Source organism: Excalfactoria chinensis, chromosome 8 (assembly GCF_039878825.1).
Source record: "Excalfactoria chinensis isolate bCotChi1 chromosome 8, bCotChi1.hap2, whole genome shotgun sequence".
NCBI classification, from domain to species: Eukaryota; Metazoa; Chordata; class Aves; order Galliformes; family Phasianidae; genus Excalfactoria; species Excalfactoria chinensis.
This window is the reverse complement of record NC_092832.1, coordinates 13,444,685-13,458,528: the sequence shown is the minus strand read 5'-3', so window position 1 is coordinate 13,458,528 and position 13,844 is coordinate 13,444,685. Positions and strand designations below refer to the sequence as shown.

The 13,844-nt window shown below is 46.5% G+C and overlaps 1 protein-coding gene and 1 long non-coding RNA gene across 2 annotated transcripts in view; one reads left to right on the top strand and one right to left on the bottom strand.

The window, feature by feature from the left end:
• The window catches only part of PAPPA2 (pappalysin 2), a 70,541-nt gene that overhangs the window by 28,681 nt on the left and 28,016 nt on the right, over positions 1-13,844 (top strand). Inside the window, exons 7-13 of the mRNA XM_072343236.1 lie at positions 235-727; positions 1,150-1,278; positions 1,676-1,767; positions 2,032-2,225; positions 3,457-3,591; positions 5,877-6,012; positions 6,245-6,464. Coding sequence (XP_072199337.1) covers positions 235-727; positions 1,150-1,278; positions 1,676-1,767; positions 2,032-2,225; positions 3,457-3,591; positions 5,877-6,012; positions 6,245-6,464 — 1,399 coding nt within the window. The remainder of the gene's footprint in view (positions 1-234; positions 728-1,149; positions 1,279-1,675; positions 1,768-2,031; positions 2,226-3,456; positions 3,592-5,876; positions 6,013-6,244; positions 6,465-13,844) is intronic.
• On the bottom strand, positions 2,913-10,476 carry LOC140255534 (uncharacterized). Its single transcript, XR_011904493.1, has 4 exons — positions 10,372-10,476; positions 4,907-4,952; positions 3,472-3,585; positions 2,913-3,042 (listed from the first exon to the last, which is right to left on the bottom strand). It is a non-coding gene; the product is annotated as an uncharacterized lncRNA (long non-coding RNA).

Genomic DNA, 13,844 nt, shown 5'->3' with positions numbered 1-13,844 from the left:
TCACTACACAAGGCAGAAATCTGGTGATGTTTGCTGGGACTGAAAGCCCAGCGCTACCTTTCACCTGTTAGGTGCAAGAGAAATGTGTTAGGCCTGCACCTGATGCAGCATGTGTCCCAGTGTCCTTATCTCCATTGGTTGAATGGCAGCGAGACAAGACTAGGCAGATCTGATGCTTGTGTGTGTAACCAAGAGGTGGGTCCTCACCGTTTGCTCTTCACTCCTCCTACCCAGGCCCCCCAGATGTGGACCAGCCCTGTGAGCCCAGCCTGCAGGCCTGGAGCCCAGAGCTCCACCTGTACCACATGAACATGACGGTGCCCTGTCCCCAGCCGGATGGCTGCATCCTGGAGCTGCGCTTCCTGCACCCTGTCTACCCCGACTCCCTCACTCTCTGGACCACGTACCTCTCCACGGATGCTCCCAAAGCACTGGCTGACATTGAAATCCTGACAGAGCAGGGGGAGTCCATCCATTTGGGTCCGCTGGACACTTACTGTGATGTTCCCTTTACCGTGAAGCTCAACATCCACAAAAAGGTGTCCGGGGTCAAAATCTACACCTTTGATGAGAGGATGGAGATAGACACAGCCCTGCTGACCTCCCTGCCTCACAGCTCCCTCTGCTCCTCCTGTAAGCTCATCCAGTACCGCATCCTCCGGGATCCCCCCTTTGCCAATGGTTCCCCTGCCACCTCCGTGCAGCTGCACCGTGAGTTTGTTGACATGTGAGTGCTGCCTTTTGGTCCCAGTGTGAGTTCTTACTGTGGGAAATGCCACGCTCAATGCTGTGAGCAGATTCCTCCTTCAGCATTCAGGAAGCTTGCTGCAGCCCCGTTGTGCTAGCACAGCCCTTGCTAACAAGAAGCAGCTCGTTAAACCTAGAAACATGACCAGTAAAATGATTGTTAGAGTTAATGCAACTTCTCCCCAGCTCAGATCCAAAGGGAAGAAAAGGTAGGCCCCTCTGCATGACCTGGCAGCAGCCCTCTTCCCACAGCCCCTGCCATTTTAGTGTATGAAGACATGTATCAAACCATGATGCTGCTTGGATACAGACATGTGATTTCTATAGTCTGGGTGAGCAAATTTGTTGCAGATGAATGGATTCTTCTCTCCTGCTCTTTGTTCATACCTTCTGTTCCTGCAGGGAAGTCACACCCGGGCAAGTGTACCACTATCAGGTGCAGGCAGTCTCTGGGACAACCTTGGGAGAAGCATCCCCACCACTCGTACATGTCCATGGAGCACCCTACTGTGGGGATGGGAAGGTGACTGTGTAAGTCAAGAAACCCCTTCCTCCCAGCTGAGGGTCTTAAAGCTGTCAGGTCACCCTGTCTCAAAGGGAAGCATGGGGTTGGTCCTCTACCCAGGGATATATGAATGTGTTGAATCCTCCCAGCAGACTGGGCTATAGAGCTTGTGTTTTGTAAAATGCCATAGGTACAGGAGATAGAGGCACTCTGTGTGAGGAGCAGGGTCTGGATGAGCCATCCAACCTGAACACTCTCCCTTTTTTAATATCTTGGAAAGATGTGGTTTCTTCCTTTCTTTATGCCACATATTGTCCTTCTGTGAAAATGGACCCAAGATATGGAGTTACACTTGTTATTAGGCAGAAGCACTTAGGAAACGTGAGTCAATAGTGTGAAAACATCCTGCTGTGGTCCTTATAGGAGCCTGGAAGAAGAATGTGATGATGGGGACTTGCTGGATGGAGACGGCTGTTCCAGGAAGTGTAAAAAGGAAAAAGGCTTCAACTGTGTTGGTGAGTCCAAATGGATTTAGGCAACCTTGCTCAGCAGGAATCAAAAAGGTGAACTACTCACACCTCCCTCATAGCAGGCCTAGAGCATGTGGTGATGCACCACAGCACAGTAAAATGTTGGTCTGCAACTGGAGTCATCTCTGGGGCTTGTCAGGTCCTTAAGATGGGAAATGCCAAGGCCAATTGGCCAGCATGCCTCCTAGGACAGGAGATATGTGTGGCTGGATCCCAGTTCACAAGTGTGGCATTCCCCATCTCCTTTAGGGGAGCCAAGCCTGTGCTATGTGCATGATGGAGACGGTGTGTGTGAGCCCTTTGAGAAAACCACCAGTGTCACGGACTGTGGTCCCTACACGCCAGATGGATACGTGGACCTATGGGCAACAAAAGCTTATGCCTCCCATCAGGATGAGAAGTCCTGCCCTGCTTCCTTGGTCACCGGAGAGCCCGTTGCAAAGGTGAGATTAGGCATGACCATAATAATAATAATAATAATAATAATAATAATAATAATGATGATGATGGGCTTTTCTAGTAATGCCCATGTAATAAAGCTGGGGAATTCACTGCCTGTGCAGGAGTGTACTAAAGAGATAAAAATGAATCAGTGCAATTCTGGACTACTGTGTTTCCACACAGAGAGCCAGCAGATGACAGGGACATTTCTTAGATCCCTCTTTCAGCAGTTTCTAGGGCCAGGAACTACAGTGCATGGAGGTCTCATCCAAACCAGGTGCATTTCCTGTGCACCTTACAGTATGATAAATAGTGACCACCCCTATCCCACCAGCCTGATGTACAACTTGGAGCATATGAGTAGTGCTATAAAGTCAAATAAATAAATAAATAGAATACCTTATAAGGTCAGGGCTTGAAGGGATAAAAATCACACATGCATCAACATCTGTGTTGCTCTCAAGCTGTCTGTTCTGGAGCCAAAGCAAAAAATCAATGGGAGAATTCCCATCTTTCATACAGGCTTTGGAGCAGGGCTCTGGAGGTCTAGAACAGGATTTCACACGATCAGCGTTAACACGATACATGCATATTCTTTGCTAACAAACTGAAGAAGGGGAAGAAGAGTAGAAAGGGCACATATTTAGCTATCTGCACATGCACTACAACTGACCTAATATAAGGCACATTCCTCACAAGACCCAAATCATGATTAAATTGTTGGTTCACATCTGTGTTCAGTGAGCTGTCTTGCCTTTGGGTGCCTGCTCCTCTGGAAGGACCCATGTACCTCTTTCTCTTAGGCTTTGTCCCGCAGGCCTATGGAGATGCCTGAGGTCAGTGATTTGGCTGAAAACTGGCATTAAGGCAAACAGTTTGCATATTCAGATCTTGTTAACTCAGTCACAGAGACCACGGTCCTCCTACCATCCCAGAGCCTGGTCATTATTCCTGACCATTAGCCCCACGGGCAGTATGAAGTACCTCAACATCTTATTTACAGCATCCTAAAAGGACAGAAGTCTCCTGTGCACAAGGTGGGTGGTGAGCTGTCAGTCCCACATCCTAACTGCCTTCACGCTAGGAAATGCTGCGTCTCTTCTTTACACTGCATTGAGCCTTACTTTAGAGAATTAAAGAGAGCCCACAAAACCTCTCTCCCACTTTCTTCTCTTCTTTCTGCATTGAAGAAAAACAATAATATCAACCCCACCAAAACTGCTCTTCTTTCAGGCATGTAAATCCTACCTTCACGCTGTGCCAAAGGACCTTTCCCAAGCTGCTTGGTTCCCATGTGCTCCCAGCCAAGAGAACACTCAGGATCCAGATGAGAAGATGCCCTTGGGTGGCGATAGAGTTTGGCTGAAGGTAAGCAAGGTGTGCGGTCAGGGATGGAAGGATTCATTTGCCTTTGCCCCATAACTTTGGTGACTGAGACCACTCCTCTTCTGTCCTTCTGTAGGAGCTGTAGGAATCTTAACTGCTGCACAGATAGGGCTGTGTATCCCACTTTACAAAGCCCACAGCAGCCAGCCATAGCATGCAGGTCCTGCCACTGCTGACCCTATACCAGTCCTGAGGGCTCTGGTGCTTTTGGGAGCAAGCCTGAAGCATCAGAACTCTTAATCCCAACAGGCAGAGAAGCAAGACAGGGAAGAGCCAAGGCTTAGGCCTAAGTTATTTTTTTATAGCATTGATTTTCTGGCCACACAGCCATGGTACAGAAGTTTCATGGCTTCTGCCTGGTGTTGATGGAAAGCTGGGCTTGCTGCCTCCCTGCACCTCACCTGCATTGCTGGAGGCCTTCTGCACAGGGCATCAGCCTGGGGCTCTCAGAATCTCACAACAGAATCATAGAACAGCTTTGGCTGGAAGGGACCTTAAAAATCATCTAATAGATCCAACTCCCTGCTGTGTGCAGGGCTGCCACCCACTCAAACCAGAGTCAATAAACTTTGCTGTCACCTCCCTACCCTCTGAGCTCCTCTACGTCCCCAAAGAACTTCCTTTAAGTGTTTTTTTTCCCTTCTGTCTGTGCTCACAACCTACTTTCCAGCTTCAGTCTCTGGTGCCAGCCATGACAAATGGACCTCCTTTCTTCTTTAGCTAGCATGAAGGCAGAAATCTCCCTCTGCCCTACCTAGATGAAAGCTTGCTTTCCACCTCTCACCAGGGGTTAAAGCATGTTCCAGTTTTATTGGAGCTTGTGGTCAGTTCTCTTCCTCTATGGATGTTTATATTAAAGACTTTCATTACTGGTTCTCCATGCTCTCTTTAGGAGTGCTATTATTTTCCATCCATAAAATTATTTATGGACTAGTAATAAATATGCTTTTTTTTTTTTTTTTCTTTAATAGTTTGCCTGATTGGTAACATATTGGGTTGGGAAAGACAGATTCTTGTTGACAATTCGCTTAGCACACCCGCCTGCATGGGCAGGGACTGTTCACACATGCATGTGCACACTGTTTCATAGCTATTGATCCCCATTTTAGAGCTACACCTGTATCACCAGGGCTAAAACCACACCACAAAGCTTGTCATGGGGTAGGAATTGCTTCTTACTGCCTTGCTGAAGAGGTGGCACCAATGAGCAAGGGAGACTGTGGGCAGGCTGGGGGCAAGAGGTGCACATGGCTGTGCCACCTAATGAGGCATCTACCGTGCAGATGGGAATAATTACCATTTGCAGATCTGTGGCCACGCTTTGTTCTCCTTTTCCAGCACATCTGAGGAAGAGAGGAATCAAAATCACTTGGAGGCAAGTCAGGATGCATAACACACAGGAAATTAAATGGGAAGGGGGAGAGAGAGGGAGAAGAGAAATTAAGATAGCTAGCTGTGGTCAAGCATGAAATATGTAAAAATAAATTTAAAATATTTAAAAAACAAAAAGTAGAAGGAAAGAACTGGGATGTTAGATGAGTCAGCTGCTGTGGCTTTAAATCGAGGCCACTCTGCAGGCTGGCAGACCTGAGCTGATGCAGAAGGATGTCTCCTGCACCCTTTGGCTGCTGAGTAAGGATGGGGAACAGTGGGGATAATACCTCCCTCAACCCCATACCAACACTGAACCCCACAAGCCTATAAGCAATGCCTGATGTGATCAGCTGGGACTTCTCCTCCCAAGCACAGCTTTGCTTTGAATTCCTGGGATCTGTGTATACCCGTGTTCAACATAAACACTCTGTAGAGTGGATCTGATCAAAACACATCTTGGTGCTGGGGTGGGGGAGAAAAACATTTCTATCCTCTTACTTCCAAGGAACATCTGCCCCACCATGCTTGATGGCATGCATTTCCTGGTTGTCTCCTGTAGCTTTTGGGGCTTCAGACAAGTGGGGAACTGTTGTCTCCTTGAGCAGGCAGGACATCCTGCCACAAATCTTTCCCCATGCTGGCTGACAGACAGCTCACAATCACTCCAAGTGCCAAGGCCAGTTCTTGTCTTTAATGGAAGTATTGCAGTTGTGCCATCAGCAACTGTGCTCTCAGGATGTGCCACTCATGGGATGCAAGAAGGGTGAGAGAGGGGCCGTCTGGATCTTGGTTAAGTGCTGCCTTAGTCCACCTCTTTCCCTCTCTCTCACGGGATCACATAGGTTACATTGGGTGTTCTCGCTCTCAGGGTCTCCTTTGCTCTCCTTGCCCAGGTGTGCTTTGAGAGACCTGTGGTACCAACCTCCATCCTACTCTTCCTGGCCTCTGATGGCACCATCCCAAGTGACCAGCACAAGCCACGGGTGACCGTTCAGCTGGGCGATGTGGATGGGCTGAACCACTCTTTGGGTGAGCATCCTGTGTGCTGTGCCACCGGTCCATAGTGGCTGCCAATGTCCCTACCAAGACATCTGTCACTGACTTGGGATCTGATATCCATCCTCCACCTTGCAGTACCTTCTGCTTCTCAAACATTGTTCCAAGCTGATCCATTGGGATGTACAGGCAAGCGGGGAAAGAAAGCCAAAAAGAGAGAAAAAGCTCCCAGCTACCAACTTCTTTCTTCATCTTCACCTTGCAGGGACATATGAGCTGTCATGTCAGCAAAACCCACTCATCATCAGCGTGACACACGGCCAGAAGCCATCGTCCCTCTGGGCTGGATCAGTGCTGCTCAACTTCTCCTCACCACTTGTGGGCATTGCAGCTGTGGCCCTACGAACGCTGGCTGTGCCTGGCCCCTCTGAGCCCCCCATCTGCCTGCTGCAGCACAAGGAGGGACGTGATCAGCAGCACTACAGGTATTGCCTCCCCAGGTTCTTCTCAAGGGGCTCTTGGCTTCAGTTTTAATGTTTTTACACCCATATGCAAGTGTGAACTTGAATAGTAGGGTAGGATCTGATGGCTTTCAGAGGTCCCTTCCAACCTCAACCATTGTGATTCACTGAGTTGTTTGATGGCTATTCTCCAGTGGGTTTGGAGCTGTCACTCAATGTCAGTAGACTTGTTTATAGTACTGTGGAGGTAATAGGGCAGGGGGAAAAAAAAATAGCATACGGCCTGTGCATCTCTAGAGAACTACACTAAAGGACTATTTCCTGATGGCAAAACTAAGTTCTCTTACCTAAGAAGTTGTTATTGAAACTAAAACATGGGTTTATTCTACATATGCTTTACCAACATCAAGATCACCAAATCCAATCATCAGCCCATCACCACCATGCTCAATACAATAGCATCTCATCCCACCCCATCCATCCACACACCATGGAGCACATTGATCCCTACTGTGGCCAGCATACTCCCTTTGCTGACTTGTGCTGCCTCACTGCAATGTGCTGGTAATGACAGTAGCAGCCACAGTGCTAATTAACTGATGTCAGGCACTCAACAATGCCCACCTGTCTTTGTAAAGCTGTAAATGAGAAGCAGTGTTTATGGAACGGAGAGCTCTTTCCAAGCAAGTCAAGTAAGAAAAAACACAAGGAAGGACCAATATCAAAAGGTAGACTAAGCCAAGAGCATGCCAGAAACATGGACATGAGGAGGATGAGGGGATAGTGCTCAGGCTTGTCCAGGAGGGACAATGAGTCTGGCAGTCCCTGGTTATTAAATCCATGCAACTGGAAGTGCTGAGTTTGGGCCTGAGCTTTTGTGGAGGCACTGAGAACAAAGGGCTCTGACTGGGGTCATTGTAACACTACTGCCATCCTTATTTTTCTTCTGCTGATGATCCTGGATGGACAAACATCCCTGATAATTAATGAGCGTGTGTGTGTGCCTGTCTAAAAGCTTGTGGGATCACAGTGTGATGGATTTATGTGGAGCTCTGGAAGCTGTGAATATCCTGCAGTCGCTTTTGACTTTTTTTTCTAAGTGCATGTGTGATTTATACAGAAACATAAATCAAGGTGAGTCAGCATATAAATATTATTCTCAGCCTTACATTAAAGGATCAGTGTCCACCTGAAATGCAGACTGTTTCCTCCTGGTAGCTGTTAGAGCTATGTACACACATGCTTCCAAGCCCCCAGCCAACTAATGTGGTTTTTCAATTACATTTTCTCATCCTTTAAAATAATTTTATTCTCTCATTGCTTGGGAGCCTCCCATCCCCCCTCAGAAGGGACAGAAAGGAGGAGCAGACTGACCAGACATAGCTGAGCATCACTCGTATATGGGCAGATGTAAAAGGACAAATAGCAGGAAGTGAATGTTATTCTCTTGAAAGCTTCATAGAGACACATAGCTGGTGAGAGAGGAGAAAGTCCAAGATCCTGTCAACTTATTTCTGTTAGACAACAGTGGCTCCACAGCAGAGAGGGTTCCTAGGCACATCTCATCTGTGGGAAAAGCACTCTTTCCACAGCTAACAGGCTCAAGTGATGAAATGCAAACCTGTGTGAAGCCAGCTCCCCTAGCACCAAAGGGCACAGTGCCTTCAGTCCCCTGCAAATGGTCATGGAAGGACTCAATGGGACCTTTGATTCCCTTTCCCTTCCTTTGCCTGCAGCACTGAGCTCTGCAGGTGTAATGTCACAGCTGGGCAAGAGGAAGGCAGCCAAGGGGCTGGTCTTTGGAGAAGACATATTCTAAAGCAGCTTCTCCTGGCCAGAGATTCCAGCCATTAGCAGAGGTTGGGTGCAGGGCTGAAATAATCCAAATTACTCTGTCTGAAGATATTTCTGCTCGTCAGCCAGGCTGCAAAAACACTCAAGTAATTCTCTTCAGATCTCTGTAGCCATGAGGCAGCCCCAAGCACCCCAAACACAGGCTGCTCACCTCTCTGCATAGCCTTCCCTGACCAGCTGTGAGGTGGTAGTATGTTAAATTACAGCTTATGCTTGTGTCCTTAGCAAACACACTGAATGAATCAGATCCATGGAGTTTTAGAAGTAGGAAGTGTTATTTATAGTATTACTCCCTTGGATAAGAGGCTTGAGTATTTAGAGGGGGGTTAAGTTCTGATTTACAATCTCCAGTAGTCTCACTAATAAAGGATCTGCCTCTGCTAAGGCAGGAAATATCCAAGTGGGATTTTTTCCCCTCTCTTATTGTATTCTTTAAAACCTATTTCATCTCCAAAACAAATGTACAGCGATATTTCTGTTTTTCAGGAGTAATAATTGGATTCCCATAAAGTCAGGTGGAGCCTGGGGAAAAAAAAAAATCCCCTATAAAAGAAAAACAACAGGAATATAAATTCTTAAGAGGTTTAGAGACATTCAGCTGTAAAAGATCACAGAAGATCTGTGTTATTCCAGTAAAGAGCTGAATGGACCATTCGCACGCACCCAGCCTCACATACACAGTATGTGCATGTAAGTTCTTTCCTAAAATAACCCAAGAGAGGGACAGTAACAAAAAGCAAGAAGAAATGAGGTTTCCTGACTCTGGTCTAAAAACACTCATTGCCAAAATAATAAATACGGTGGCTTGGTATTTTCGTAACATCTTTCATCTTGAAGGATCTCAAAGTGCTTTGCAGGCTTAGAAACAAAGAATTAAAAACAAAGGGATTGCATTTTTGCTGGTGAAATGCAGCAGGTATCAGACACCAGGAAAGCACAACATTGTTTGGAGGAAAGAGCTGCCTTCTCCTTTCAGAGCTTCTTTGGCTATCGCAGGTGGAAGAGCAAGACCAGAGCAGGTAGATATCCCTACTCACACATTGCTCCCAGCACCACAGTCCACTCTCCACTGTCTCTGCCAACAGCCAGGGCATATTTTGCCTTCTGTACTCAACCAAAAAGATACAAGGTCAAGCAGAAACCAGGCTTTTAATGAGTTTTCAGTCAGCTCCCATCTACAGAGATGGATGTGCCCATTGCAAAGCCTGACCCAGGGACTCTCCCTTGAGATTATCCCTTCTCAACCATAGCAACACCAAGTTGGGCTCAGCTTGAGGAGTACTGCTCCCATCAGGATGCCATCCCACCAGGCTCCAGCTCTCAAGTTTTCATACTTTTCTTTACATTTTAGGAACCAAGCCGCAATCCTCCTGTTTTCCTTGGTACAGGCTATAGATCGAACTAAGGGAACGCTGTTCATTTCCTCTGTTACTTTTATTTTTAGCTCAGCTTTGTTTTTAGAGTGCTTTATTTTATGTTAGCATATGCTGGGAAGTGACTTGGCAAGTTAACAGGAGAGGTGCTACAAAATGCAGTCTGCATTGTGTTTGTTTTTCCTGCATGAAACCCACAAAAAGCTCATTTAACTCAAGAGTTGGCTTTGGCTTTTTTTCTAGATGGGAAGGGTGTCAGGGAGAGAAAAATCAGACAGAGAAGGAGCATTTTTATGTATTTCTAAGAGGCAACCTGCTCTGATGAGCAGTTACCTGCAACAACACCATGCATATCCTCTCCTGCAGGAAAAAACCTCTCAAGAACCAGGGCCATGATCCCAACCACTGCCTTTCCCACAACATGGGCTTCCCTTTGCCTTGCCCTCTGCAGTCACACTTATGAAGTGCATGAATTAACTTCCCTGAGAACAAACCTAAGCAGCACACCAGCACCTTTGCACAGCCCAGCCATCACAGGAGTGCTAAAAGTAGGATATAGCACCTGTGCAGGGACTGAGAGCCACAGAACTGTAACACTATAGAAGTACAGCAGAAACAGAAGGGTGACAAAGTCTTTAACTGCAGCAAATGAAGACAAGCCTGAATGAAGCAGCTACAAACATGAAGAAAAAAAGGCTGCTTACCTTTGGAAGGCCTCAGGTAGGCAGGGATATCCAACAAAATGCCCTGACTTCCACTGCCAACCCTTAAATGAGGGCTGGGAAAGGGTGGATCCTGGCTCCATCCCTTCTGGTCACTCAGGCACATTGCATACACCTGAGCTCCCCTGGGTTGGCCCTGCCTTCCCATCAGGTGCTCAGCCACTGCTTCAGGCAATGACTTAGCACTGGGTGAGGAACTATATGGCATGAATGAAGAATCAAATCCATCTATATAATAGAATCATACAGGTTGAAAAAGACCTTTAAGGTCATCTGGTCCAACCATCAACCCATCACCACCATGCTTGCTAATCACGTCCCTCAGTACCACCATGGTATTGGATGAACCAATGAAAATAATTGGATAGACTCATGTAAAGCCCCCACTTTCTGCTCTCTGAATATATTTTGGTGCAGTAAGCAGCAGGAACTCTATGGAAATGTATTAAGATTGAGCTCCTCTTGTTTCATTTTCTGCTTTTGCTTCCTATGGCTACAGGGAGGCCAAAAGATCATTTGACATCTTAGCAGTCAGTGCCTTCTCTCTATCATTTGTGGGGTGGATGACAGTGGATGACTCACAGGGATGTTATTGTTTTGGCAAGCTTCTTTGGGAGTCACGTAGAGAAGCAAACATCTTCTCTTGAGGTGGCAACCTCAGTGAAGATCTTAATCAAGAAGCATCACCACCGTTGGGTCTGTACATGCAGCCTGATCCCACAAGGATGGTTGCCATCAGATTTACCGTAATGCTGTGAGACCTTTCCTCTTCATGAGAAATATGCCCGAAGGGGGAAGAGGTTCTCAAGTATTTCCAAAACACCTTTCCTCATTTTCTAGCTATCCTTTTTTTTTGCAACATCGGAGTAAACATCTTTTATCTTCCTGATGTTCTTCTGTGTTACAATCTGGACTTCACCAGTGTGCATGCAGTGACTACTTTTAACTTCAGGAGGTTTGGCTGAAGGCTTTACCTTTCCATCAGCACCTTCCATAGCCCCCCAGATTTGCACTATGAGATGAACTTCATATAATAATAATTTTCCCCTGTTAAAGTTGGATCTCGAGCTGTTTTAGAAGCAGTGTTTGGGTTGAAAGCTTAGGTAGATACAACAGCAATTTATGGATGATTTATTACACTTCAGGCAGCTGTGCTGTATTTGACTTGGCTTAGCTTGACTTGGGTAAATCCTTCAGTATTCTCTGGGTCCTCTGAAACAATGACTGTAAAATGCAAAATTTTGTCTTTTTTGGAATTTGGAATTCATTACAACAAAATGAGCTCTTCTTATTGACACTCCCACCTCTGGTTCAGTGCGTTCCTTTGGAGGTGGTTGCCTCTTGCTTTATATTAAAGAAGGATCCTGAAGGAAAAGCTCTCCTCTAACTTTGTAGAACTGATCCCTTTTCAAAACAAAGCTCTTATCATTCCAAAGCAATCAGGGCCATTGCTTGGCAGAATTGCTCAAATTTCCAGATCTGAAATTTTCTTTGATGTGTGAGTTATGGAACTTGATGAGCCCAGAAAGTCATGCAGGTCTGTGTTGATGTGGAGTGAGTTAGGAGAAAAAGCTTGGTGTTTGGTAAAAAATGTTGTAGACAAATCATTAGTCTGAGCTTCAAAAGGTGCTGAGAAAAAAAAAAAGAAAGGAAAATGGAAAAAAGAAACCCAAAACATTGGCTTGCCATACATCTTCTATGGCCTGAATCAGAAATGGCCAAATGTCAGGGGTTTGCAGCTGTGATACAGGAATTTCATTTATCATCAAAAGGAGAAAGAGCTCCTTCATGCTGAGATCAGAACTGGGCTAACTGCATCGTTTCCTTGTCCAGCCTTCTCTGGGTGTTCCAGCAGCTGGGAGCAATGATTTATGCCATCGTGCTACCTGAGTAAGCAAGGCATGTGGGTTGTGATGGGGCTCTTTTTGTCCTGCTTTTGTATGGCAACAGGCTCAAAGGATCCTGTCCCAGACTATTACAAAGGTGTTGGTAACCATAAAAGAAATGATCGAAGCAAGGGTGTAGGTAGAATGTTATTTTTCTTAACTGAGCTTGTACTTGGGAAGAGCACTTTTCAGTGACCCGAGCCCCTCGTTGGGTCTGGAATAACAACATCAGTCTGAGAGCTCAGCACCACTCAAAGCTTGGGTACATGCCTCAGATCATGTCCCAGCTGAGGCGTGGTGGGTTTTTGTTAGTCACACAGAGAGTGGTGATAGGTTAATTATCTTCTGGGGAAAGGAGGGAAAACTAATTATTTCTGAAAGATAACCATGTCCACATACAGACAGTGTGCGTGAGTGTACATGTGTAGTGCATATATAAAGTCATGTTTCAATCTCACATTTTGATCCAGAATTATAAATCTCTTACTACCTCTATATAATATTGTCCATATATAACGTAGAAAAAAACTTGCTTGTCTCCTGATCTGCTTTCTACCAGCACCATCAGCTGTTTCCAAACAAGTTGAAAACAAAGCAGTGCCTGGTGGTGCTGAAAGCGATCTGTGCTCTGCCATTTGTTGTTTAGTGATGGCACCATCCCAGCTGCATGGCTGTCCCAGACAATGCATCTGTCACCACTCGGCCAGCACCCTCAGAATGGCCCCATCCCAGCTCTGCCCTGGCTGGATGTGCCCATAGGGTGCTACCGCCATGCAGACCAGGGTGAGCGTGCCCTCTGAAACTCGTTATGACTTCATGAGAACATTTCATAGAGTTGTAGAATCTTTAGTGTTGGAAGGGACCTTTAAGGTCATCTGGTCCAATTCCCCTGCAGTGGACAGGGACATTTACTAATCTACCAGGTTGCTCAGAGCCTGGTCCAGCCTGGCCTTGAAAATCTCCAGAAATGGGGCATCCACCACATCTCTAGGCAACCTGTGCCTCACTGCCCTCACTGTAAAAGACATTTTCCTTAAAGTCAGCCTAAACATACCCTCTTCAAGTAGTACCCTCTTCAAACCCCTTAGACGATCAGAACCTGTGCAGAACCCAATGGGCCAACCCAACCTACAGGTGTCTGGCCATCCTACAGCTCAACCCCCAGCCACTTCCTCAGTGATAGGGCTGAGACTTGGTGAAATAATCCCTGTGTGCCCAGAGGTTATAGGGGTGAGAAGTTCCTTGCTTTGTTGTGTTGTGGTGATCCATCCTTCCAGGGCAGGAGGGATGCTGCTCTTTGCTTGGGGTTTCATAGAATCATAGAATCACCATGGTAGGAAAAGACCTCTGAGATCATCCAGTCCAGCCATCCACCTATCATTACTATTTCCCACTAAACCACGTCCCTCAGTACAACATCTAAATGTTTCTTGAGCGCCTCCAGGGACAATGACTCTACCACATCCCTGGGCAGCCTGTTCCAGCACTTCTTCTGGTCTCCAGTGCACCCCCATGTGCTGATTTCCTATGTGATAAGGGAGAGGTAGAAGAGAGCAGCTAGGTCCCATT